Below are 26862 nucleotides of genomic sequence, written 5' to 3'. Positions count from 1 at the left end.
AGTATATACTCAAAACAAACGACAAAAAAATCCTCTTGCTGCCACTTAAACATCCCAAAAAGGAGCTATGAAACCCATTCAAACTGAAGGTCTTCCCAAAGACATTTAAATGAAGAGTGAGACTTGGCCCTATCCCTCTGTTCTATTCTGCTGACATTTGTGGATCACTTTGCCTTGTGTTTTGACAAGTCACATGAAGTTGAATAGATCATCTGCAGTTCTCTCCACAAATAAGGAGCTCTTTTTGTCTCCTCCTCGGTTAAAGGACTCATGTAACAGACTTCCAATATTTGCATTTTTTACTATCTCAATTCCATTACACTGTTTTCCCTCTGCCATTATATTTACAGGACACTATTTACAGGTAAACTGCTGCATTAGTCACAAGAAGCTACCTTTCTCTCAAAAACATTGTTCTGAAAATATTTCCACTAAAAAGCACCAGGATTTTCAAGTGCACAACACTATAGAGTTGACTATTCGTGCATAAGTTTGTAAAAGTTTCTTTTGAAGGGATAAAGATACACAAGCATATCTATGAAGAACTGAACACAAGACTAATATTAGCAAAATGGATGGATAGCTAGAAAGCAGGTATTTTACTGCCATATATTTTGAACACCTTTAATTTGTAATGTGTGACAGTACATTTTAATTTTTTTTATTTTTAAAATATAATTGTATGTATGATACATTAAGTGAAGAACAATTATTTATAAAAACTAATCCAGAGTACTGTGGCTTATAGAGTAGCTTATTATTGATACATGATTATTTACAGCTCCAACCCACAAGACTTTATATTTTTCATATTAAAAAAAGGCCACAAAAGAGGAGTAGTGAAGTTGTAAAATCCATGAAACAATGAAAGATACTTTTAAGTGCTCACAGCTGCTTGGACCTGATTCAGTTTTTTAACAATTTCAATGAACAGAGTGACACAAAACATAATTCACTGTTAAATGTACTGAGAGGGTCACTAAAACACTCATGCTTTTTTTTTATCTTTTGCAATCTGATTAGCAAAAATGATAAATTTTCTCCTAACGAAAAGATTTTGCTTAATCTTAAGTAAGCCATGCCCATTTCTGTCCTCTGCTTTGTGTCTCACCACCCTGCCCCATCCTTGGCATGAGTATCTCTTGTGTACCATGGCAGAATTGCTCTGAGGCTTCACTGATTCTTCACTTCTGCATCTGGCAGATGTGAAGTGATCCCCACATGAAGTTAAAAAGTACACACTATTCACAAGACAAACACAAATTACTGTGATAATTAACTTGCAATTTCCTTTCCTTTTCTTTAACACATAGTAAATATACACTATATAATATATAAGATTCTTTTGTCCTTACTTTGGAGTCCCTTTTTCTGATGGACATGGAAATTTTGCCTATGGACAAAATTCTGAACTGAAGTTCCAGGTTGAAACTTAAATATTTTAAATGTAATTCAGTGTAAATTCTTACTTATAGTATGTCTCTCTATATTTCAAATTCCTTTGAAAGAGGATTTTAAATATTGCAGATAAGTTGAAACTAAACCACAGAAAAAAAATAAGATTCAAAATATACCTAGAGATGAACCAGCATAATCTGAAAAAAATGACAAAATTCTACTGCATTTTCACAGAAAGAATATGAAATTACGAGGGCCTGTGGATGGTACACATATTACACCATCCCTAAATCAAGACAAAAACCAAATTCAAAGTTTGATCTTGTAGCTGAATCCACTGAGATTTAAACATGTTAAGAACAAGGATCACATGTTAGCTAAATGAGAAAGAGCACAACTAAATCTGAACTGGAATGTGCAACAGGAATTAGATACAGGTCTAACTTAATAATTTTATTATTTCAATGTGAGAAAAAAAACACATTTAACCTCAGATATTTCAAAACAGATACTATCTGAAAAAGTTTATTTCTTTAGCAACTGAAGAATGATTTCACCTTTATTACTATCTTAAATATAGTGCATTTATTTTTTATTTGAATTATCACACAAATAAACAGCTATTATACTATTAAATAAATAGTATCAAAGACAACCATGCATGCTAACACTATCAACAAATACACAAAATTATCCTGCACATCAAATGAGCAACATGTTTCAGCCTCAAAAATTCTATGAACTAGAACATCCAGAGCTTAATCGAAGTTCAATACAGAATGTCATAGATTTTCTCAGCTCTAACATTTACATAGATTTAATTGTAAAGATCTGAAATTATAAGTAGACATGAAAATTAACCTTCCCATCCTCCTAAACACACTCAAAGGCTCTACTGCTTCGTAAGACAGACTGTTAACACGTTTAGCAAGAAAGCAGTAAGTGACCACTGAAGTATAATCTGAAAAAAACCCAGAAAATACCTGTTTTTCCATTACTTTCAGCTTCCTAAATACATTGGCTAACTACTTCAAAGTAAATTAAAATAAAGAAAACAAAGGAGTTGCCTGCATCAAGTCCTTGATCAATTGTTTAATGAAGAAAAGGCTTGCTTTTCAAATATGGCAAGGGTCACTAATGAAAAGCTCAGTGATTATGAAATTGTCATCAAGAGTCCTTTCAGACAGATTCACTCTCTGTCACCCTACTACTGTTGAGATTTATTAAGCTTTAAACACGTTAAATAAAGCACTGGAAAATGAAACAATCTGATGCATTGTAACCCAGCTATTTTCTGTCTGAGTTACAACATCGCTTGAAAACAAAGGTTTGCACCTCTCAATGCAAAAATTCATCTCTCTGGTCCCACTGGAGTGTTGTCATTTATTCCAACTCAGTAAAACAAGAGACAAGGTAAGAGAGAACTGCGTCTTGAAAGTTTTGCTAGAAACATGAAGCCTAATGATTTTTAAACTGAATTTAATATAAGAAGAATTAAGTTGAGGTTTGTAATAGCAACGTCTGGATTTGATGACTGAGAACATGTAGTGTAGTCAGCATTCTGTGTTCCTGAGAAACTGCACCAAGCATGCATAATTCATTTGATGTTTTATGACATTTGAGGTAAAATAAACTCTATTTACTTATTTTGCTTTGGTTTTCCACATTTATTGAAATTCACAATTAATTAAGATCTATTTTGCTGTACTTATAGACTCACTGACAAAACCAAATTTTATTCTGTAGGATGCAGAAGTCAAAATTTCCAATTATTTTTTAAAAATCTTGTGTATTAAAAATATTTTTATAGTAGACACACTGGACTATCATATGGATATCATTTCCTAGAGAACTTTTGCATTTCTACAGAAGAAAATCAATGTTCAGAAGTCACATGTGAATAATGGAGCTACTGAGGCATTTGCAGCAACTGACTACACACCTGAGCTACAATGCTTTTCTTTTAGAAGAAACAAAAGTCCGGGAATTAAAACTGAGTGAGATCTCTTTAGCTAGCTTTTCTATAAAAGCACTTAAAAGACGGTCCTGCTCTCACTGAATGAGGTGTTCCTCTCGATGTAAGTCTGTGAATTATTATTATCATGATTTTGTTGTTAAAGAGAATGCTGTGTGAATGCAAAATTGTATGCATTGTAAAGATTATGTGAATGATTTAGATTAGGTTAGACATTGGAAATCTCCACAGGAAACCTCCTGCAGAATTAATGGCAAACCCAGTTCTCTGGATGTCAGTCACCTTACTGAAAAAAAAATTATCTTTACATAGGACACATTTTTAGAGTATCTCTTGTTGAGTGGGGCAAATCAATTCACAGAGCAAAACTCAGAGCTTAAAAGGCTTTTGCTGTTTTTGCAAATTTTGTCTAGCATTACGCCTGGAGATAAGTCAGAAAACATTTAAGACCCAGTAAAATTTAACAGACAGTAGTTATGCCTTTGCTGGGAGAAACTTGCTGTAATTGTTTCTCATCATCCAATCTGTTTGTCAACTGCCCTCCTCCCACTCTGAATTCCCCGTGGCACCAAGAACAGTAACATTCACAACAAAATCAAGCAAATTAACTACACTAGTGATGAATATCTGAAAAAATTGCTGGTGTATTGCTATGTAGTGGTAACCTCAGTCAACAGAATTTTAGGATGGTATATACTCAAACAGTACTCAGTTACTTAAAACATAAGACTTTTCACCAATATCCAACTAGACTGTGGACAATGCTGAAATGTTTAAAAAACCTAGATGTTGCAAAAATGTTACAAGACTCTAATTTTTAAAACCTTAAATGATTTCATCCTCTAAGCATGCTTCCTGCACTTCTATCTGCAAGACTGACTGTACCCTGCGATGTATACACAGGTTCTATATTCCATCCTACATGGTAGTAGTCCTGGCCCATGCCCTAGTTGCAGCTTTACCTGTCTTGTGGAAACACCTGTTTCCAAAAATGCACGTCAACTTTAGGACATACCGTAAATGACAGGCTCCAGGATTTTTGGATTCCTGTTTGCCTTGACTGATCAGAAACCTTCCTATACCCCACAAGTGACAACACCTGAATAATCCACAATGTTGATTTGGAACAGCTGCAACCACATTTCTTTGATACCTGTGACTCAACAAAAAAGAAGAAACAAGCAAAAAACCAAGACTAACAGAGACTAACCCTGCCAGCATGGCTTATGTCTCAACGAATCCTGTTCTGCAGCCCACAGGTACTTGAGCTAGGTTTGAATTAGCAGCATCAAGTGCCCACAGGAGTCCAGACACAGCAGCACAAGGCTCGGCATGAGGAGGTTCACTGTAATTCCCAAAAAAATGTTACCAGCTAGTCAGTGTAAGGGCAGCTTTGTAAGACTACATTAGCGTGATAGTCTGAATAAGCAGAGGGAAGCCAGATGAATGGATTCAGATGAGGAAACAGAAGGAAACAGACTTTTCTAGTTTACTTCTGCTGTGTTGCTGCCTGCATTCTGTGCAACTTCTTTGGCTACTTGTTCATTGGTAACTGGCCCTAAGCATTCAGCTTCAGTATTTCCAGCATTAACCACCACTGGACATGGATAGTCTGCCCAATTCCCTACTTCTATCATATCTCTTAATGCATAGGGCTGGTCTAAACCTTTGTCCCTAGGGTAGAAGTTTGGAGGAAAACTCCAAGCTCTTTGTAGTAAAGATTGATAGTTTCCATATTAGGAAAGAAAAGCAAATAAATCTATCTTTGGTATTTTTGTAAGTTGGACGGGAAATATGTTCTTTCACTTCATTTTGGTTTGTGGACTTTATTGAGTAGATGTTTGTCTGATTCCTTATTGGTTATGATTTGTATCCATGCCATTGAGTTCCTTCGCAACAGTACAAAACCTGATGCCGCCTTAATTTTCTGCTATTTTTTCTTCTATCTGCAACACTAGATGTTACCAAATTTAGAGATTTTTAATATACTGTATTTATGCCCAAAAACAATCTGACAAGTTTTTAGATTCTGTTTGGAGATTGTATTATTGGAAAATGCTTTTTAGCAAACAGTTTAGATAGAATCACGTTTGTTTTACTGTTGTTTTAACTGAAAACGTTATCTAAAAATACATGACTAAAATCAGAAGAAATCACTACCCGAGTTTCAGCAGATTAACAGGGCTACAAAATGATGCCAACACACGACAAGCATCATTTTAGAATCTTTCCATGCCTGTAACACTGCACTCTAAGAACTCTCTAGCATAGTGTTTCCACAGAAGACATTAGCTAGTAGCAAACAACAAAACTAATCCAAAAGAAGTATGCCCTCAGATTGTCATAATCTTGATCGCTGAAGTGGAAACATAGACAAGAGGAAGGGAAATTAAAAAGTGCATAGACTGACTTGCTTCAAGAAATAGTCTGTGTTTACTTGTAAGCCTACTTGTTGAGAAAATATCTGTTAATTTCAGTGAGAAAATGTTTATTTCCGTCTCTTAAAGGTTTGTGCAACATCCCAATAACAATTTCCCTATGAATCATTGCCCATCCCAGTTACTTCAGTATGATAATACCAGAGGAGTCACACTAAAGAAGAGTACAGCATATGCAATCCCCAGTTCACATTTTGTACTGATTCTGCACCAATGGACTTAATTCTCGGAAAATTGACAATTGAATTACTTCTTAATTTTTTATAGAAATTCATTGGGAGGTTTACACACATAATTTTACCTGTCATCAGCCCAGAAGGAGAACAACATTCCAAATCACCACAAATTCAAAAGACAGCTTCCTCTGACTAAGTTAACAAAGCTTGTTTGGAGAAGAAACATGCTATGATCCCAAAACCCAGCCATCTTCTGGGGAAAAAGAACCTTCAACAATTGCATACCTAAAACAATCTTCTAATTAGCTACATTAAATTTAATTTATATAAAAACATCTTCATATTTTTCCACCCTCAGAAAAATCCTTTGTTGCAATCATAGGATGTCCCTGATGATCATACTGAAAAACAAGGTCTGAAACCTCTCTTTAAGCTATAGATAGACTGTGAGAATCAAGGGAGCAGCATGATATCACTTCTGTGCATGAATAAGGGACAGAAAGCATACACATGAGCAGAACAGAAGAGGCAAAAAGAATAAAGAATGCTGCAACTAACCAACCAACCAGAAGAAGCTCAAGAACACTAGGAACTGGTTGATTTTCAGCCTGAAACAATTGCTTTGTGGTTCTCCACCCAAAATGAATTTGACAGCGACTGCAACAATTGCCAACGCTGACATCAGAATAGCTTTGCAAAAATCAACTGACCTGATACCACATAAGAGTCTAGCTTAATGTTTTACAGAAACATGAGATTAGATAAGGAAGGCAATTACTCTGGAGTTATCCACAGTGACTCTGGAGAAATGCAGAGTTACTCTGGATTTACCTTATGAAGTAAGAAAGAAGACCCTCAACTCCCTGGCTACAGAAATAAGGAACACTCCAATATTTCCAGTAATAGGGAAATACTTAAAACTGAAAAGCATGAAATAAATACATTTTACTTCCGAAATTTCAAGACACTTCAGGGAAATCAAATAAAATTCCTGAAATAATTCTTCTCTTTTTGTCTACTCTGCAAAACTATAAAATATGAAGTATTAACGAGTTTCGGAATCACAGAATGGTTGGACAGGACCTTTAAGTTCATCTAGATCCAACCCCCTGTCATCAACAGGGACACCTTTCACTAGATCAAATTGTACAGGGGTCCACCCAACCTGGCCTTGAACTCCCACTTCTCTGGGCAACAAGTTCCAGCACTCCACCATCCTCTGAGCAAAAAGTTTCTTTACCTATATCTAACCTACAGCTGTCTTCTTTCAGTTTAAAACCATTTCCCCATGTCCTGCCACTATCTGCCTGCATAAAGAAAAAAAACCTCCTGCCTTCTTTTTGTAAGTCCCCTTTAGGTACTGGAGGGCTGCATTGAGGCCTCCCCAAAGCCTTCTTTTCCCCATGATGCTTGGTCTCCAAGATAGATGGATTTATTTTTTCCTGACTAAGAACAATAATATTTTGTAATATTTTGACAATCAATGAAAATCATGGTTTTTATCACTATAGAAAAAAAATTTCTTGTATTTTTCCACCTGAAAATATTCTGAAGGAATATTTAGAAGCTTATCACCACATAGTTTGTTTAAAATCATTAATGAAATACGTTTCAGCATATTTCTAGGGAGGTCTGTCATATGGTTTTGACTTTGAGTAAACATTTCTTTCTGGTGAACAGAGTTCTTAGTTAATTATACTTTTAAACCATTAAATCTTCATATAAGTTGCTGTTATTTTAAGAGACAATGAAAAAGTAGTTTTTGATAAGTGCATAAGTTCTGTACTTTCTGTAGAGCAAGACTGGAAGTACAGAGAAATGTGCTATTTGCCACCAAAATACATGAAAACTTTGTCTATATAACAGAATACTGGCACTTTCTCTCTCTGGCTTAAGAGGATACTCATGTCCAGTCTGAAAACTGTGAGTCTTGGCATGCAATGACTAAACATAAATCCAGTATTTGTCTGCTTAGTATCCATCACTGCAAAGAACTATTATCCAACATGACAACCGTTTCCAATAATGAGGTCTGTCCTGTACATGCTCCCTTCTCATAACTAGCATTTCTGGATTGCCTGAAGTGCTACAAGGATCACCTCGACAGCCTCACATTCCTGTACAGTTATATTAATATTTCAGAGAGAATTGCTTTATTCTTGTCTTTATGGCAGAGAAGAGTCTGTATTGTGCTTTCTTCTGGACGTTTTGAGAGGGGGGAAGGTGAGACAAGGTATGGACATTGGGAAATCGTATAGAACATTAACATTTCTCATTTACTGTCTTTGGCAAATTCTGTAATTTACAGCATGTGATACACCCTTACTGTCTCTTTTTGCCTATAAAATTGTTGCATGAATATAGGAAGACCAAACTGGCCTTCATTTCCTTTCAACAAACTTTTACTCATGATCTAATCTACAATCTTCCTTTTGGTTTTCCTAGGGGGGAAAAAAAGTCAGAGTAAAGATACCAAAATGAAACCACCTTCTACATGTTCTTTCAACCATTTGGCATGATAAACCTGTTAGCCTAAAAATAATTGACATAATATATCCATGACAGTGAGGTAACTTAAGAATTCCCTTCAAGAGAAATGTGCAAAGTTTTTCAACACTCTTCCTTAGATGAGCTCCAGTATGATGGTGGACAGGACTCTCAGAAAACTATCTCCTAAACAAGTTAGCATGGACCCACACTACTATAAATATTCATGAAAGAAATGATACCATACATTTATGGAAAGACACTATATTTGTCTGGGAAAACAATGACTGAAATTCACAAAATAAATGATGAAACATAGGGAAAACAATGACCTTTACTTTCACGGCACAATTCTACCTATTAGAAAGAACTATGCATACAAACTGTGGTTCAGGTCCTGAAGAAACCTCCAAACAACACAGAGAATGGGAAAGTCCACAACCACCAATCCACAATACACCAGATCATTCAGTCAAGGTATCTACTTCATTTTGCTTATCACAACATTAAAACTGCAAATTCTTTACTTCCTGTGCTCTTAACAATTCATAGACTGCCACATTTCCAAGTTTCATCCCAGCTTGTTCACCACAGAACTGTTAAATACTGATACTTAAGTCAGTTTAATCTTACTCAATTTAAAATTCTATGGACAAATTCAGAGATGAATACCTACTACCTCCAAGCTTTAGCCAATGACAAAACACTGTTCAGGGGATATCCTTGAATATATTCACTTCAATTCTGAAATTCAGGAAGCAGCCTATCCTGATTTAGATAAACTGGAAGTACTCCAGATTTAAATTTCAGTTTAGATCAACATAAAATGATGAAGACTTCTTGTCACATTGCTTCCTCTTGCAGCTGGAAATAAATATTTTTGCACTAGTAAGTCAAAAATAAATGCCTTTAAACAAGAAACACTCATTAAAAAATTCACCTAAGACCAATACACCAATTAGTGAAAGAACACTATAAATTCTTAATCATTTACTGCTGTGAAACACATTACATTCTTATTTATAAGGCTTTATTATTGATACCTATCCCACAGACACACTCATATACGCTTGGGATACAGCAGTATTCCCAAGAAGAAGACTAGCAAGTGGAGAGGTAATACAGTTTACACAATAATTCTCCTCAAACCCTTGCAACTGAAATGAAATAGGAAAAAAATCTACTTCTTCTCTACCTACCAGGGAGCACAAGTATGCAATAGTACATTATTATCATCCTAATCTTACTGAAAAAAATCAGTTCTGAATACTTGTATTCACATATGGAACTGCTAAAGGCTTCTGTTAGTAAACTGAAATTCTAGGTTAAGAAAAGGCCACCACATCCTTCAGTTAAGGTCATGGTGTGTTTTCACCCAGAATTGCAACTGAATAGAACTGCTACTTTTTGCTACCTTTTCCACTAGAACTTTACACTGAAAAACTGTCTTCCAAAAAGTCTGTGAACTAAATAAACATTTATAGAAAAACTCAATGCAGCCTGCACTTACTTTAACCGAAAATGTCAGAAGATGCCTTTCACAATAGCTCACATCCTATATTCTTTTGAAGAAGTTCAAGCTTCTTACACACATAGGTCATAAACACTGTATCATGCATTAGATTCTTAGGGAAACTTCTTTTATATATTATAAACATATTCACTCCAAAGATAAATCCATTGCATAAAAAAGAATCATAAACACATTTTCTTAGCTTTATATTCAAAATTAAAAATAGTAGAACAATTTTCTATCAGTCAGTGAGATTAAAAAAAGTTTTAAAATTTGCTATGAAGAGATGGAAATATTGTACTAAAATATAGTATTTTGCTAGAAGCATGCACCAACCTAATAGTATTATTAGCATTTAAAATGTATTTTGAATTTTAGCTAGTTATTGCTTTCCATCACTGATTTTGCTGTCATCTTTTAGATTCACATTTCTATTTACATAAAACTAACTTCATTACATAGTTTATACACAGTCTCGTGTTTATTTACTTACCAACAGTGTCACATGGTTCATCCTTATGTACACAGAAATCCTTCCTAGAATTGGGGGTAAAAGAAAGAATGTTAAGCAAGTCAAGCTGTTAGATGTTAACAACTGTGTAACCTATTTAGAAACATTTTTTACAGCTCAATGAATAAATACAGAACACCATTATCTCAACAAAGAACAAGGGGAAGCAAAGGCCAGGATTACACAGAGCACTTAAACTCCACTTTATTCTCAGAGCAGATTTAAGAGTAGTCAGGTGACAAAACATACACCAAATATTCAAATTGCATTGCACCAAATTTTTTTTTTGGTTTTATGGTTTGGGTTTGGTTTTTTTTTCCTTTTCCTTTAAGTATCTTGAAAAGTAACAAGTCTAAAGCTAGTCTTCCTATCATTTGAAATGAAGATATTTCCAGTGCTTTACATGAGCTTGAAACGCAGTATTTAGATCAGTAATAGAATCAGAAAGTTTTTTATTCTAGCAAGTCAGTGCCTAAAAGCACTAATAGAAATAGTACAAGAAGCATTTCTTCTGGAGCACCCCTTTATAGTAGTGGAAGACTTACAAACATTAACTGCCCTATCTCCAACACGTATTTTAGACCACTCATAGGACTATAAATAAGACTGTTCTATTGCATAAAGGAGAACAAATATTTCAACTGTGCCTTAAACATCTGCTTGGGATTCATTTTGATTTCACATGTATTTTACTTCTTCTCAGAGACACACAAGTTACTAAAAGAGCAAAGGGAAAACTTCTTTTTGCTGGAGTGTTTGTAAGTGATGTTAATTTGTTATTTAAGTTAGAAAAAGGGCTGCTGAGGCATGCATGAATTGGGGAGGTTGGGAGGGAACCAATGGGGAAAAAAACAACAACAGAACCTCAGGTATAGTAACCCCACAAACAAAGAAGTTCTGTTTTGCTGCTGTGCCAAAGAGTAAAGGTCCCTGTTTTTAGGGAGAGACCATATGAATCAAAGAAATTTAGTTCTTATATTCTGTCTGTGAAGGTACACAGATAGACACATAGATTGATAATGATAAAGATAAACATATAGAGAAACACCCATTTTCCAGGAACAAAATGCAGGAATTGCTTGGTGGTTGAAATGAAAGATACTGACACTTTTTTTACAAAGTGTAACTGCTACAAGAGTTAGTTGTTTGTTTCCCACAGACTATTTCTACATAGGGCTTTAGATCCAAAAGCAATTTCTAGAGGTTGGCAAATTACTGACAGTTGTTAAGGGCCACACAGACAGATGCATGGGGTTATATAGCTTCCAATTAACTTGTCACCACTGCCAGATAATTCCAAATAAAGTTGTGAAGTAAACTGATAAGGACAGTCTGGGAATACAGTCAAAAGGCCCTGGAAATTGAGCAAAAGCTGGTGAACAAGAAACTATAATCAGACACAGTAGAAAGTTATTTTATTTTTTCAAACCTGCAAGAAATTGCATTAATGCACTGGGTTGTAACACAATTCTTTGTTTTGTGCTATGTGACACAAGGGACTTATTGTCTTGTTAAGCAACATGACAGAATGATTAGAAATATGGGAGACGAGGTGAGGCAAGAGAACATGTGTTGAGTCTAAAGATATTGACTGCCTTTCATGCACACCCACCAAACCACCATAAAACTAATTGATGTAATAATAAGTTAAAAAAAAAAAAAAAAGGAAAAAGGAAAAGAAACAGATCACACTTTCAATTGTAAAAGAATATTATGCTACATTTTAAAACTGTCAAAATAAAAGAGGTTTCTGCTCATGTAATAGTTTTCTTCTCATGGACTAACCAAGGTGGTTTTCTTTTGTTCTCACTTCTTGGCTGAATTTGACTATAATTATGTTGTGCATTCAGGGTTTCATTATGGGACTTGGGGAAAATGGTAGTGCTATAACTTGCCAAGAGGGAAATACAGTAAAGCATTCTTGGTTCCCAACTTACATTGAAAAAATGTAATACCTCCTTTAATCTCATAATGTAATGAATGCATTACACACAATTGAGACTAGGCTCCTTAGTAAACATTTACAGGTCTAGCTAAACCTACCAGTGACTCTCACAAAAAAAAACCACACTACTAAGTCCTCAGACAGATAATTTGCCTTAATCTCTCCCATCCTTTCTCTCAGCAAAACAGAGCAAAGATATTAAAAATACCATTACAGCATATAGAAGCTTTAGTGGCACCAGCTGGTAACTGCTTCTGTCAATGAAAGCAAGAAATGGTTAAAGCCCACCCACTCCAAGCATTACCCTGCACATAGTGTTCATTACTCTAAATTGCTACTTTGCATACACACAGAAGGGAAAACAGTTCCTTACTCAAGTGAAGGAAGGGAGGAGTTCTCACATTATTTACGCCTGAATTCTGCACTTGAATGAATTGGCTAACCTCAGAAAATGATTCTAAGCAAGGATAGGTAACCAGTAATGCATTGTCTCAGAAAATTATGTTTAGTTAGTAGATTTTAGTTGATTACATACAGCATTATGAAAGACCTTCACAGCACACAAAGGCTATGTAATTTCTAAATACAAAGTGTCTCAGTACACTGTTGGAACAAATCCTGATATGTAGGTGAGATATACAACAGAAGAAAAAAGGAACATTAAAGGAACATTAAATTAAAATCCAGACTTATTTTTTGTGAATAATTACCAGCAATTCGTCATTTTAGGTAAATTTAATACTTGCTTTTGGCAAGTCAAAATAGTCAAAAGATCTATTTTTTACTCAGGCTGGTATATAATTTCCCTCCATATGCTAGATTGAAGAAAAGAAGAAAAAGGACAGATAACAGATTTTACCAGACTATCAGACCTTCATAATGGCTTCACTCTACTCCAGTTTTGTTAATGTTTGCAATTTTGAAACATGTAGCTTGAACAACAGCAGAAGTTAGACTGCTTGAAACTGCAGTCCAACTTCTGCTGTTGTTGATTCCAGGACTTACAACATTTTTGAGGCTTATTGCTCAAGTAGTAAGTTTCATCAAATCATAAGATTTTCATAAGGAATAGTTGCAACTAATTAATAAATGCACTTTAAATGACAATAACTAAATTTAAAGTTATTTTGGTGTTAATGAACCACAAGAAAAATTACTAGCTTACTGTTTATTTGGGAATTTAAATAAATGGACAATGGTGCTAATGTAAATGGTATTTCAGAAACTGTCTATTATTTTGAGGGTAAATCTCAAAGGCACTGGTATGTAATGGTCACTGTATTTTAGGAAAAGCAGGAAATAATATATTTAATTATTTCAAATGGTTAACACATCACTTAGGCTCTTTAAAGCTGAACTGAGATTAAAAATGGTGTAAATAGTCCTTATAAAACTCCCATTTCATCCAGACTGAAAAACAACAGTTCAGAAGTGTGTTAAGTGAACTAACAGCTGAATTGAATGTATCTATAACATATCAAAACAGATGCAGAGTACTATTAGAATTCACTATGCAGAAGAAAATATGAAAGCATTCCTGGTAAAGTTTAAAAATGAAATGAGTTCTGATAGATAAAATGGGAATCAAGATAGATCAAAGTTCAAAGATAACTCATCTGAGTAAATTTTCTTCTAGTGTAGCCAAAAGTGGTCTCCCAACTTGATTAGACAAAATAACAAAAAATGACCATTTGGAAACAGGCAGTAGGAGGGAACAGCATCCTTGTATAAAGATACAGGAAAATATCAAAATTACACCACTACCTCTGTTCACACAATATTGTGTCCAATTTTGGTGCTTATGCTTGAAAAAATAATTTTGTAAAGGTCTGGAAAGATGTGAGAAAACAATTAAATAGAGTAACCTCTGTAAAGTACTCTGAGACAAGGAAGAGTTGTGATTTGAGCACCGTCTAGAAGTATTTTCACAGGGAGTAGTTTTCCAACAGATTTTAGCAGTGGAAAGAGATGCGTGGTTGAAAGCTGAAGTAAGAAAAAATAGAAATAAGTCCACCTGTCCATTCACAAAGTAAATAACTGCCAATAATCTACTGCTGAACAGTTAATCTTCCTCTCTTTCAAATTTTTGTCCAAGGCTTGCCTACCTTTCTTAAGTACCAGGAAAATTGAAACGTAAAAAAAACTGTCTAAATTTTATTTTAGGGTCTGCACTAGATAGTCAGAGATTTTAAATTCAGTTTAAGTCCATGTATTCCTATGGAACAGATCTATACTACTGAATGGAACATATGTAGCCTAATTATTAAAGCTGAAAAGAGTAAGCTGAAAGTAACAGGTAAATTCATGCAAATTTTTTCCCATATCAATTATTACAAGCATTATCACTTCACAGACTAAGATATCTTTAACTTAAAAATGAAAAAACCAAAACAGCATACAGTGACTGAAAATCAGTGTGATTTTTTAAAATATACAAGGTAAAAATACAGGACTTCAATTTTACAGGAGACTTTGGCTTTAAAAACAAACAAACAAACAAACAAAAAAACAAACTTTTTCATTTAAATATGCTCTTTTCAGGTTTCCCTGCTTTCTTCTGCATCTACAATCCTATTACTAAATAACTGACAGAAAAGCCTTGTGAGATTCTCATGGACTTCCTTGATGTCTACTAGTAGTGTCAAATAGATCAAATTATCAAGCAAGTTGATAAGTCAAGAACAAAACTACAAAACTATCAAGAGAGTTGGCAGTATTGAAGTTACAGTGATGAAGACAAAATTAAGAATAATCTCATCTCTCACCATGCATTTGCAAGAAATCACTTTTCCAAAGCTGAAATTCACTAGGAGTTTAAGGACAGCAGTGGCAGCTTAATAACCCAATCTTCATCTCAATACATTTCAACAATTTTAACTGCCAAACACTCCAGGCTTTTGGGATGACCCTGTAATATCAGTTTCATTCATGCAGGTATCTTTCACAGTCTTCTTCCTCTGAGTTTCCTGAGGATTTATTTTTGGTTCAGAAAGCTGATAAAAAGACAAGTCAGAAAAATAACTGCATTTCTTCTGTGCATATTATTTTTAAGGTAATAGCAACACTTAAAAAAATCTTGTCCAAGCTTTGGGGAGAGTTCTGGATGGTTGGAAACATTGCAAGTGAAACAATATCTATGAAATCTAAGTGCTGTTTATGCTATTAGGTACTTTTATAGAACAAGGCACTTCCTTACAGTGAAAATGCCTAACAGCACTGTTTCAGTTGTCTGTCACCCAGGGCAACGAGATCTCAGATACTGAAGATCAGTATGAATAAATGGCTGATGCACACTATCAACATGAAATATCAGTACCTGATGAATATTAGGAGAATCAGAGGTTTACTTCCTGTCATAAGAACACGTGAAAATATCAGTTCTGAGAAGGAGAATAAAGAACTTGGTCTTTTTCTGTATTGTTCTTTTCACACTTGTTCAACAAACCACTGTGACACAACAGATTGACTGATGCACTGGAAAAGCATCAAAATGCATTATTTTTAAGTGAAGGTAGATCCTGCCTGTCGTGGGTTTTGTAAAGAACATGTTATTCTATTCCATCTGGATGGAGCAGAATTGCTTATCTTTGCCCAAATGGGTCAATGTCGCTTATCAGATGGTGGAGTGCTACTTATCTCTCTTCATTGTTTCACTACTCCCATGGGGATATCTTCTGCTAATGGACCATTAAGTGCTCACCAACGACACGACACATTACATCGTACTATTGTAAGATTCTCCACACAGGGGAGAGGAGCCAAACCATCTTAACCTAGATAAAAAGGAGCCACAGTGCCACTAGGTATCCAGTTTTCCACCAGATCCCTGGAGGAAGACCAGACCCATCTCACCATTACTGGACCCTTTTTCTTCAACGGGACCATCTTTACTCCAGCAGAACCATATCTGCCACTCCAGGAGGGCTTACTCTGGACTGCTTTCAAAACCCTGACCAACAGGGTGTCAGGTCGTATTTCTGACTGTCAGGGTTTTCTAGGATTTCTTGTTTGTTTGTTTGCTTGCTTGCTCTTCTGTACTACAACATCTGTATTTTTATATCCCTAGTAAAGAACTGCTATACCTATTCCCAAAATCTTTGCCTGACAGCCTTTTAATTGCAAATTTATAATAATTTGGAAAAGGGGGGAGGGGCTTACATTTCAAGGGAGACTCCAACCCACCCTGGCAGATACCTGTCTATCTAAACCAAGACACTGCCTCATTCTTGTAACCACACATTTATACACGTCAAAGCTTTCATTACCTAATTTGCAATAGGGGCTATACAAGAACTTCAGCACCACCACACAACAACTGGGAATTCCACAGGCCTTTTCCTGCCTCATTTTCAGTTACCTAATTCAGGTCAAAGCAAGCTGTGCAGATAGCAACTGGTAATGTCATCTCAGGGGCCACAAAAATCAGGGCTTGTCTCTGCACTCAGACCCTGTAACTTTAAAAGCAAGGAGGATGTTGATGCAACATGCCGCATCTTTTCCTCAAAGAAAAGTCCTGATACTGTCTATCTCTAACGTAACTGCTAATTTCTAACTGTGAATACAGTTCACTGTGAACAGTAAAACTTACCTGATAAAACAGGTAGTTTTATCAAGACAGTCCTTAAAACCATTTTTGTCCTAATTATCACATTCTCTTTATATCCAACCTCCCTAGCAATCTTTTGCACCACTTACAGGCAAAACCATGACAGTCCCTGCTTGAAAGAAAGAGGTTAACTGGAGGCCTATTTCCTTCTCAATGAATGAAATGCCTGGCACTTCAGAGTTACAAGGAACTGAAAATCTGGAATCTGTGGCTGCAGGGCACATACTGAAGATGTAGGTGATGTACCTTCAGCACACAGTGAATTGTACCAGTTCTAGGTCAGTAAGAGAGAAGCATAACTCAGCCTAATGCTGATCTAGCTCTGAATGGTTTGAATACACTTTTGTGTTTTGACTGAAAGTACCTACAGGGCTGGGGTGCTGCCTCTTTTAAATTTAAAGACAAATGGATGAAGGATTCCAGGCTTTGCAGTACAGATAAGGCCTTAGCTATACAGCCAAAGAAGAGACAAGAGAGCAACCCATTCATCATTTCAGATGTTTACCATCTGGGAAATACTGCTTTTTGCACCACCTTTTCCAACACTTTACCATCATCTTTGAGATACAGATGCCTTCCTCACTGCAAAATGCCCCCTTCCTCACTCCAAACTAGATTCCTACTGTGGTAGATGTAGTAAATAAATTCGTGTATCAACCATATTGTATGTTATAACCTTAGAATTGTCATCTAAGTTCTGATTCCCAAAAACTGCAAAAGGCGTCTCCGACTACCGAGGCCCACTGTGCAACTGTGAAATAGCAGGGCGAAACCAGAATTTGCAACAGAAAGGACAAGGCTGAGCAGGAGATGGCCCGTTCATCAAGGGTAGACTTCCCACTTCACGGTCGATCAGCGTCTGATACCAGTGTGGGTGTAGGAGGTCCAGAGTTTGAACCGATCACCATTCCAATGCCTGGTTCCAGAAACCCCTTTCAGACCCTGCACACTGCCAGGAAAATCTTTTAAAACCAAACCCCAAAAGAAGGAAATACATGAATATGCATTCTGGACAAAGACTCACAATAGACATTGCCTCAGGGCAGAAAAACTGTATATAATCTGCGTGCCGAAAACCAGCATTCATGGACAAGGTAGGACAGCACCATTGCTGCTGCTCCTCTGTCCACCCAGCATTCGATCAATGTTGTCCAGTTTTATTGTGGCTGTCTCAGATTAATTTTGGAAAGGGCAAAATAAAATCTTTGATATCAGATTGGCTGAAAATCATTTATAACACTACTGTGTTGGGCATCTACTTTGATCCATGTTCACACTGGCCTTCTGCCTACTTTTTAATGCTCATCTTTCACTAGTTTACCTTGTGATCAGTATGGCTGCATCAACTGAAGTCATGTCTTCTCCCCAGCTTGTCGACATTTCTAAGTGTATATCGTTCTTCTTGCCAAATTCCTCATGTTGCCACTTACAAAAGCTTTCCAGCATTTTTTCACCATGATGTCCAATATACATATCTGCCTGGAAATAAAAACAATTAATGCTATTAAAATTAGGATTATACAAATAGAATTTGGAACCTTTTTTGACTGAGCTAGCAAAAATATTCTGCTTTTTATGCCATAATATGTCCATAGCAAAGCAACTCAAACTTCAGGTGCAGAGACCACCCTCCTCACATGTTAAAGATACAAACGAAGACAATGCATTGAGAGCATACATATATCTGTTCACCCAAACTCTAGTCTTAGTTGTTTCCTGATTTCTCATTACCCATGGTGAGGAAAAGTATAATGATGTGAAGATTCAGAATTTGAACATGAAATGAGATTACTCCAAATGCTGAGAGGAACTGAAGAAATAAATACTTACTTATTGACTGGAAAATTATAATATTTTAAATTAGAACTACTGGTAAGAGAATCCCATTTCCTGATGAACTGCTATATCAGCTTTTGTTTGTCTAGGGATTAGACAACAAAGAACATCAGTTCTCCTTCTACAATCCAATGGACTTTAAGAAGATTATTTTTCTACTGAGATATATGAATGCACAAAAAGCAGAGCAGAGGCAGATTTTGCTAAGACCTACCTGATTTTCACATGGAAACTTCAATAGACTTTTAATTGCAAGCCCAGAAAAGCCTCAATACGTGCAGCACATAAATTAGGAGAATGTTACTATTAATGGGGCTGCTCCTCAGTGCAAATCACTAAATAACACACAAAAACTAACCAGGGAAATTTTTTAGCCTTTAAAGTTCAAGAGTATAGCAAGCTTTTGTGGAGCAACAAGCTAAGTAGCATTACCCTCTACAGGCTAAGACAAATGTCATAAATACCTACTGGAGTCTCATGAAGAAGGACAAGTTTAGTCACCCGAAGGTTTACTTGTAATCCTAGACTCTTGTGTTGGAAAAGATTAAAAACCTAAGAGAGAAAAAAAAAACCCAACAAATAAAAATATGAACTTGTACTGCATGTATGCTAAAAGTAACAGAACTCCAAAGAACCTCAAAAGCCCTCATATTCTACTGTGACTGCTTTTATTTTCCATAATCTGAGCAGAACATCAAGATAATGTACTGTGTTAGTCTTCTCAAGTGAAAACAGAGCTTAGGCAATGTTCATTCTGGGAACATAAAAAAAGACCTCTTCCTCTCAATGGCCATGATCACTTCATAAACTCTGACCAGTTTCTTGAAATATTTACACATACATTTAATACTGTTCGCATGAAAATTTCTATTCAGTTAAATCCATGATCTTGCACCAAGTGGTCTAAGCCAACATGTAACTCTCCAGTTCTTCCTATCATTCAGAATAGTTAAAGCTTATATTAATTTTTCAGCTTATGCTCCTTCTTTAGAACAATCCTTCCTTGTATATTAAAGATGCTATTTTTCATTGTTTTATGCAGCAAATGAGTGCACTACAGCTCAGATAGAACAGGAAGGGAATGTAATTGTCCAAGTTCATTACTCTTTCTTTTTTTTCCACCACCACTGATCACACAATCCTTTTCCATAACAATGTCGTATCCTCATAACAAGCACAGGTCATCAGAAACTATCCAATATTCCAACCTTTCCAACAACACCATGGGCTTCTAACCAAAAAGTCATCTTGTTCTCTCACTTCCAGGCTTCCATGAGGTGTATGACCAGACAGTACAGAAAAGCCTGCAGCACCATGGTTTTCAGCTGCAAAACATATTGACTAAGTCTTGACAGCCTGCTGATGGTCCTGTTCTGACTGTTGCTTACAGGTGTTCAGTCAGAACCATTATAAGGAGCAACAAAATTAGTCTGCAGTGCATGCATTTTTGGCAAAACATCAAAATTAGTTTTACATTTCCTACCATGTTTAAGATGGTTAGAATAAATCTTCTGGCAGCATCTGTTCCATGATACGAAACCATAGCTGGATCTGCCACCACAACAGTTTCTATGTTGTACTCCTGAGGTAACTTGTAAGAGTATCGCTTTGCTCTTCCACTTTCTGACACCTTTTGAGTCTTGGATTTTCTTTTATCTGTAAACCAAAACAGTGCTTCAGAAACTCATCCTTCAATTTACCCCTGCAGTACTTCTTAGGATTGGTTAGGTTATGTTATAACTCTCATTATGTGGAAAGTAATAGCTATGGACTTTAATACATTATGCTTATTTGCTCCTGCCAATGCTAAGGCTCATACTGATGGTCTCTACTATGTATAAATGTTACCTCCTACCAAGAAAACAGCAATTTTATCCATCTTTTCAAATAAAGTCAGAAAGATTATTTGCATCCTTTCAACTAACATATTTATAAAAAGAATATGTGTCTGTTACTTTGATTTGTGAGATAAAACTCAACTCATGTTGGGTCTGAAGGAAAAATAGTCTCACTGACATGGCAGATTTTTTGTGTGTCCATCTTCATGAAACACAGAGAAAATGCATTGATGCAATTATATCTTAGCATAGAAGACAGCAAATACAGATTCTCCACAAAATCATATATTCAGTAAATACATGCAAGAATTCCATGATTTGTAAAGAAGAAAGAATATTTCAGATGAATTACAGAGAATAACATACATTTGCTAGAAACAAAAACGTGATTTACTGACATGACTTCAAAATCAGTGTTCCTGTCATTACAAGCAGCTGAAGCAAAGTAACAAAGGCCTGAAAACAATCTAAATCTACAGAAATCTACAAATTGAAAACATGCTATGTTTATGGTAAGGCTGAGGTTATCAAGAGCATTAATTTTCAGTTTCCCCTCCAAAATCCCAACAAAATCTCCATTTGTACTACAATACACATGTCCTGGGTTGAAGTATATTCCATCACCATCTTCATGAAATGTTGAAACCAGGTGAGGCAGTGCTCCCTGCCTCCCCCACTCTGGCTTATCTTCTGTTAATGGGCCCATCAGCACCTTGCCACATGACTCACAGATAACTCCCTTCTGGGCTATCTCCTGTTAATGGGCCCATCAGGCCTTATCACATGACTCACCATCCCATTGTGAAATGCTCCACCCAGAGGCAGGAACCAAGCATTCCAGCCTGGATATAAGCTGAGACTCTGAACACCAGAGCAGTGCTTACCTACTGGACTCCCAGAGGACATGAGCTACTGCTGGATCTTCAGACCCATTATTTCTACAGGATCACCGCTTCAACAGAACCACTCAGCTTGGACTGCTACCACCATAGGGTGTCAGGTTGTATTCTGTCTTTGTCAGTATTCTTGTACTACTGCATTTATTTATATCTTTTTTTTCCCTATAAAATTATAATTATGACTTACGATCTCCCACTGGTTTGATTTCAAACTAGTACAACACATGAAATCCCCCACCCAATTACACAGAAACAGTTCAAGCCAGAAGGTGGTCAGATCTACATACAGCAGTTAGCAATGCCACTTCAAATAATGTAATTTAAAACAAAATGCAAAATTAAACTTCTTGTTGTAATAGCCAAATTTTGCTAGATCCTCTTGAGAGGATGTAAAACTTCTGGGAGTGATCTCATTGAAACCAAGTGAAGTTTTTTCCACCATCCACAATGGAGTAACAGCCTCTCTGTTTACCAAAACAAGCGATGTTTGAGATGACAATTATGTTCTGGAAACAATCAAATGTTCAGAAATTTTGAGGAAATGTCTTGCAATTAACCAGTCTCATCTCAAATAGGAAAGTTCCTGCAGTGTATTTTATAATACATGATCACTCTCCAAAAAATCAGTCACTCTTCAGGACAGTGCTAAAAATGAACTCACAAAGTCAATGTGAGTTCACATTTATATTTTAAATTAAATTTAAAATATAAAATACAAGTGGAAGAGGGGCATGCAATTAAAATATATGTGTAATATAGATTTTATGTACGTATAATGTAGATACATGTTTTCCAATGTAACATGAATAAATTATGCACATTTAAAAAATGCTGTCTATCCTTCTCTGTATCATTTGTAAAAGATTATATATGTGTATGATTTAGTCCATCCCACTACATCTGAGAAGATCTCTCTACAGCTGGTGACAGTGCAAGACTTACTAACACATTCACTAAAAGAAAAAAGTATGTGTTCTCCAGAAATGTTTGGTGTTTGATGACCTGTAAGTGGAAACAGCTTATAAATTCAGGCTATCTAAAATCAAGGTCTCTTATTTCGATCCTTCAGACACTTGCTTAGCGTTATAACTTCTACTGCATCCTAGTCTTACTCATGTTTGCTAACTGGATCTACAGCCTACTTTATAAAACATTATGTGTGTTTTCATTGTTCTTTTGAGGATAATTTCTAGTTTAACCTCAGTGGTAGTATTTGTGCCAAAAAACCCACCTCCTATAAGCTATACAAGTATGGTTTACCATACAAACATCTAATGCTGCAAGGGTAAGCTATAGGTCTAAGTTTAAAAAGTAAACTCATGTGGGTTAAAAAACATCTCTCTTGACCGACCTGGTCAATTTGCCTTCCTCCTAGCCACAGTGCAGTTTCCAGCAACAGTTTATTCACTGTTCACTTTTTTGTAAAAGACAGCAGCAAGTGATTGAAAACTTTAAATTTAATCTTAGCATGTAGAGAATGTTCCCTTGACACATCTCTCTAAAATTTATAGCTAGCAGTGCATTTCTATTCAGAACTGACAGTCCACCATAAAATACATCATTGTGCTAAACACTAAGAACACTGTGGTCCCACAAGCTGTTGTTCCTCTGTCTTTTGGGATAGTAGTGGATGAGAAGACTACACAGCTCTGTAGACAAGCTGTCTGCCCATCATCTGTCTAAGATATCTCTCCCATTTACAAACCAATGGACAATCTGTTCTTGGCCAGCCAACCTTTCAACTTGCTGGAAGAAATCCCCATCACAAGATCTCATTTATCTGAAAATTGTAGCTCTTTTCTAAGAACTTTAAATAAATGTAATTAGTAATTTTGGAACTATTGGTATTCATATAACTGCCACAACTGTGGAAACAGGCTTTAAGCAAAAACTCCTGTTTCTTTACATACTCATAAATAAGTATAAATTACAAAGAACTGGTCATTATTGAAGGCAAAGTATGTAAGAGATTAACAACTCTTGCAAAAAACCCAGCTACATCAATAATGCATGAGCTAACAAGATAAAAGATTAAAGGTGCATAAATTCATCTTAAAAATTTAATTACACTGCCAAAATAAACAAATTCTACATTTATTTGGAGGGTTATGTGCAATAAGACTTCTGTTTGTGCAACCATGGAAAATAAGAAGATTCTATAACCATATGACTGAAAAGAAAGCTAGAAATACTGCATTACTTCAGCAAGAAAGCTAAAAATACTGCAGCAAGTACATTTGACATAAAATAAGCAATTAAGAGAAAACAAGCAGAAATGTTAACAAAACAATAACCCCATCCTAAAAAAATTTAGAGAGATTAAAATCCAGCTACTATAATCATAGGTTACATGAAGTATCTGAGCCAACATTAAGAAGAGGCATGACTACAGGTCTCCTGGACACCTTTAAGTCCTCAGGCACAAAAGCATTTCCTGAGTTTATGCACATGGAGCCCAGACTACAGAGGAATCACCATCACTCCCCAGGGGGTAACCTATTCATATGGAAATTGCAGTATTCTGCCTACTAGGGAATATTCAGGAGCTTAAGAAGCCATGAGCTATACCTCCACTACAATTTTAATAAGGATTTAAATACTTTCCTACAGAGTGACAACTTTTTTCTGACCCAAGGAGTAGAAACGAATATCTCAAGTATCTCATGGATCCATGACCAAGATTGTTTGCATATTTTATTGCATGACTATCATGTGAAACAGACTGTAGAGCAAGAATCAATACAGCTCTCCCAGAAGACTGCCCAGTCTACATCTCATAAAATAAAAATACTGCCTTTGATTCTGAGAAACTTAGCAGGCTTTTTCCTACAATATTACATCATTCTAAGAGGAAAAGCACACATATCTCAGGGCAGTTTATTGTTTATTGCCAGACGAATCTTACAATTCACAAATTCAGAGGGGATTCAAAATTCACATTTACCGTATCCTGGGTAAGAAATTTCTTTTCTCCCAGTGTGCCCCATGCCTTGACCATGAGTTCAGTTCACTGTACAAACAACTTCAGTTTGGAAAAGGTGTTTCAGAGCAGGCAGAAGAAAAAAAAACTTAGCTTCCCAACATGGCCCTTTGCTCTAATCACAACTGCTTCTCTCACATTTTCTCTGTAACACACTTCTGCACTGGTTTCTTTTAAAGGTTTCATGGGCCATGGGCTAAAGAAAGGTGTAGAGTGTAAGGTCTGTGTATGTGCAACTGGCTCACATATACAAATAAATCATACATTTCAACAAAAGGATATACATGCACACTGCCAACAATCAAGAAAGCACCTGCTTCTGTCAGTATGATTCTCTCCCTTGCCTAATTAATAAGAAAACCACCCCATTCACAAAAACAAGTCCTTTGTTCTCTCAAAACAAGTTCGGCTGCGTAGCAACTTTCAATCCAGCTCACAACAGTAACGGACAACAAACAATACCTTCTTTGACTGCCTTTGCTAGTTCCCCATGAAAACCTATTATTCCCAATAGTGATCCTTCAACACCTCCAGCACAGACATTCATTCCTTCTAATAATTACAATTCATCACTGGCAATACACATTTGCTTGATAGGTAGCCAGCCTTTGAGAACAATTTGGATCAAAACCAGCAACAGAAATACCTGTCTCTATTCTGACACACAAGCACCCTAGAAGCAAGAGAGATGGTTGAAAGATAGGACCATACTGCTGAGAAGTTGCTGTGTTACCAAGGTTGTAGTTGCTTTATGTCACAAAGTTACACCTCCACCAATGGCAACTGAGAATATCTCAATGCCCCACATACTCATCTGCTTTATTTTTCTTTAATTGATCCACTTAGTTTACTATTTGACTTAGGATTCTGAAATACTTATGTAAAGGCTTTTCTTTGATGCTTCTATTCACCTTTAAGGCTGTACCATGTGTGTAAGCATGCATCTGTGTAGAATGTGTCTGTAACATGAATATTTTGGCGCTATTAACTAAATTCACGTCACACCAACAAATTGCTCTTAGCATCGACAGAGCTTTTAAGCACGTAACTTACTGCAGTTCCTCTTCGTAAAATAACCTGTAGTAGTGGGGGATTGGTTCTCCTAGAACAACAGCATTGGTTATAAAGTGCAGCTATTTCTTTTGCCTGGTGATAACATTGTGTCAGAAGATGCTACTCAGTTATGCACAACTTGAACTATTTTGAAATTTTAAAGCTGGTAGATATAATGAAACTTCCTTCAAGCAGATATTTGATTCTCTGTTAACAGATGATTCATAACAAATCAGAGCTTTGAGTGTGAGATTATTAAAAAAGAATAAACTGACTTTCCCATTTTAGAGTATAAGAGAAAATGAAAGGATAATTGATAATGAGCATCACAAAAGAATAATGTCCTTAAGGACAAGTTTGCACCTTTATTCATTTTCATACCCATCACAGTTTGCCACGTTCTCAGATACTCAGATACTCCTCCCCATGGTGCGAACACCATGCATACTTCCCATTTTTTCTTTCTCATTCCCATACATACGCAGGCATGCACACTCTAACTCGCTTTTCTCTAATAGGGAGGAATAAACAGCTTTACTTAATGTGAGCAACTTCTCATAACACAGAAAATTTAACTTTCAGATAAGCAAATGTCCATGTAATACAATGCCTAGAAGAGTAATGTAGAGCCAATTGGAGGAAGTTATGTGTCATTTGTTTCATCCCACTGCAAAAAGAGCCTTGCTTTGCTAATTTATCTTTGATTTCAAACTCTGGATGGATGCCTAACTATAAAAACAATACTTCCAAAAAAAACACCGAAAAAACCAAAAAAACCCACCCCACTACAAAACCTGTCACATTCATTCTGTTACTACATAAAGTGGACAGACCAGTAAATTTTCAAGTAGGATCAGAGTGGTACGGAAAAGTTTAGGCTGGGAATGATCTCCAGAGGGCAGCTAATCCAAGCTCCTGCTCAAGTCAGGTCAAGAGTCAGAGCAAATAGCTCTCCTAGAGCCATTTCTATACATGCGTTTTAAATACCTGACAATGTGCACTCAACAGCCTCTCTAAGCAACCTCTTCCAGTGCTAAGTCTTGTGGTAGAGATTTTATTTTCCTTATGGAAATTGAAATTTTCTTGAACACAGGTTCCAACTGTTGTCTGTCACAGCATACCTCCAAGGAATGTCTGGCTTCATCTTTTCTCTGCAGACCCTTAGGCACCAGACAACTGCAGCTGCATCCTTCCTTTATCCTTCTTT

General features: G+C 36.1%; 1 protein-coding gene across 1 annotated transcript in view; it reads right to left on the bottom strand.

Moving 5' to 3' along the window:
• The window catches only part of ADAMTS19 (ADAM metallopeptidase with thrombospondin type 1 motif 19), a 130909-nt gene that overhangs the window by 78755 nt on the left and 25292 nt on the right, over positions 1-26862 (bottom strand). Inside the window, exons 4-7 of the mRNA XM_066182515.1 lie at positions 20369-20541; positions 19354-19437; positions 18371-18528; positions 10481-10524 (exon numbers count right to left, since the gene is read on the bottom strand). Coding sequence (XP_066038612.1) covers positions 10481-10524; positions 18371-18528; positions 19354-19437; positions 20369-20541 — 459 coding nt within the window. The remainder of the gene's footprint in view (positions 1-10480; positions 10525-18370; positions 18529-19353; positions 19438-20368; positions 20542-26862) is intronic.

This window comes from Chamaea fasciata, unplaced genomic scaffold, assembly GCF_029207755.1.
Source record: "Chamaea fasciata isolate MVZ Bird 193981 ecotype frontalis unplaced genomic scaffold, bChaFas1.0.hap1 SCAF_4, whole genome shotgun sequence".
Classification (NCBI taxonomy): Eukaryota; Metazoa; Chordata; class Aves; order Passeriformes; family Sylviidae; genus Chamaea; species Chamaea fasciata.
This window is presented reverse-complemented; position numbering and strand designations above follow the sequence as displayed.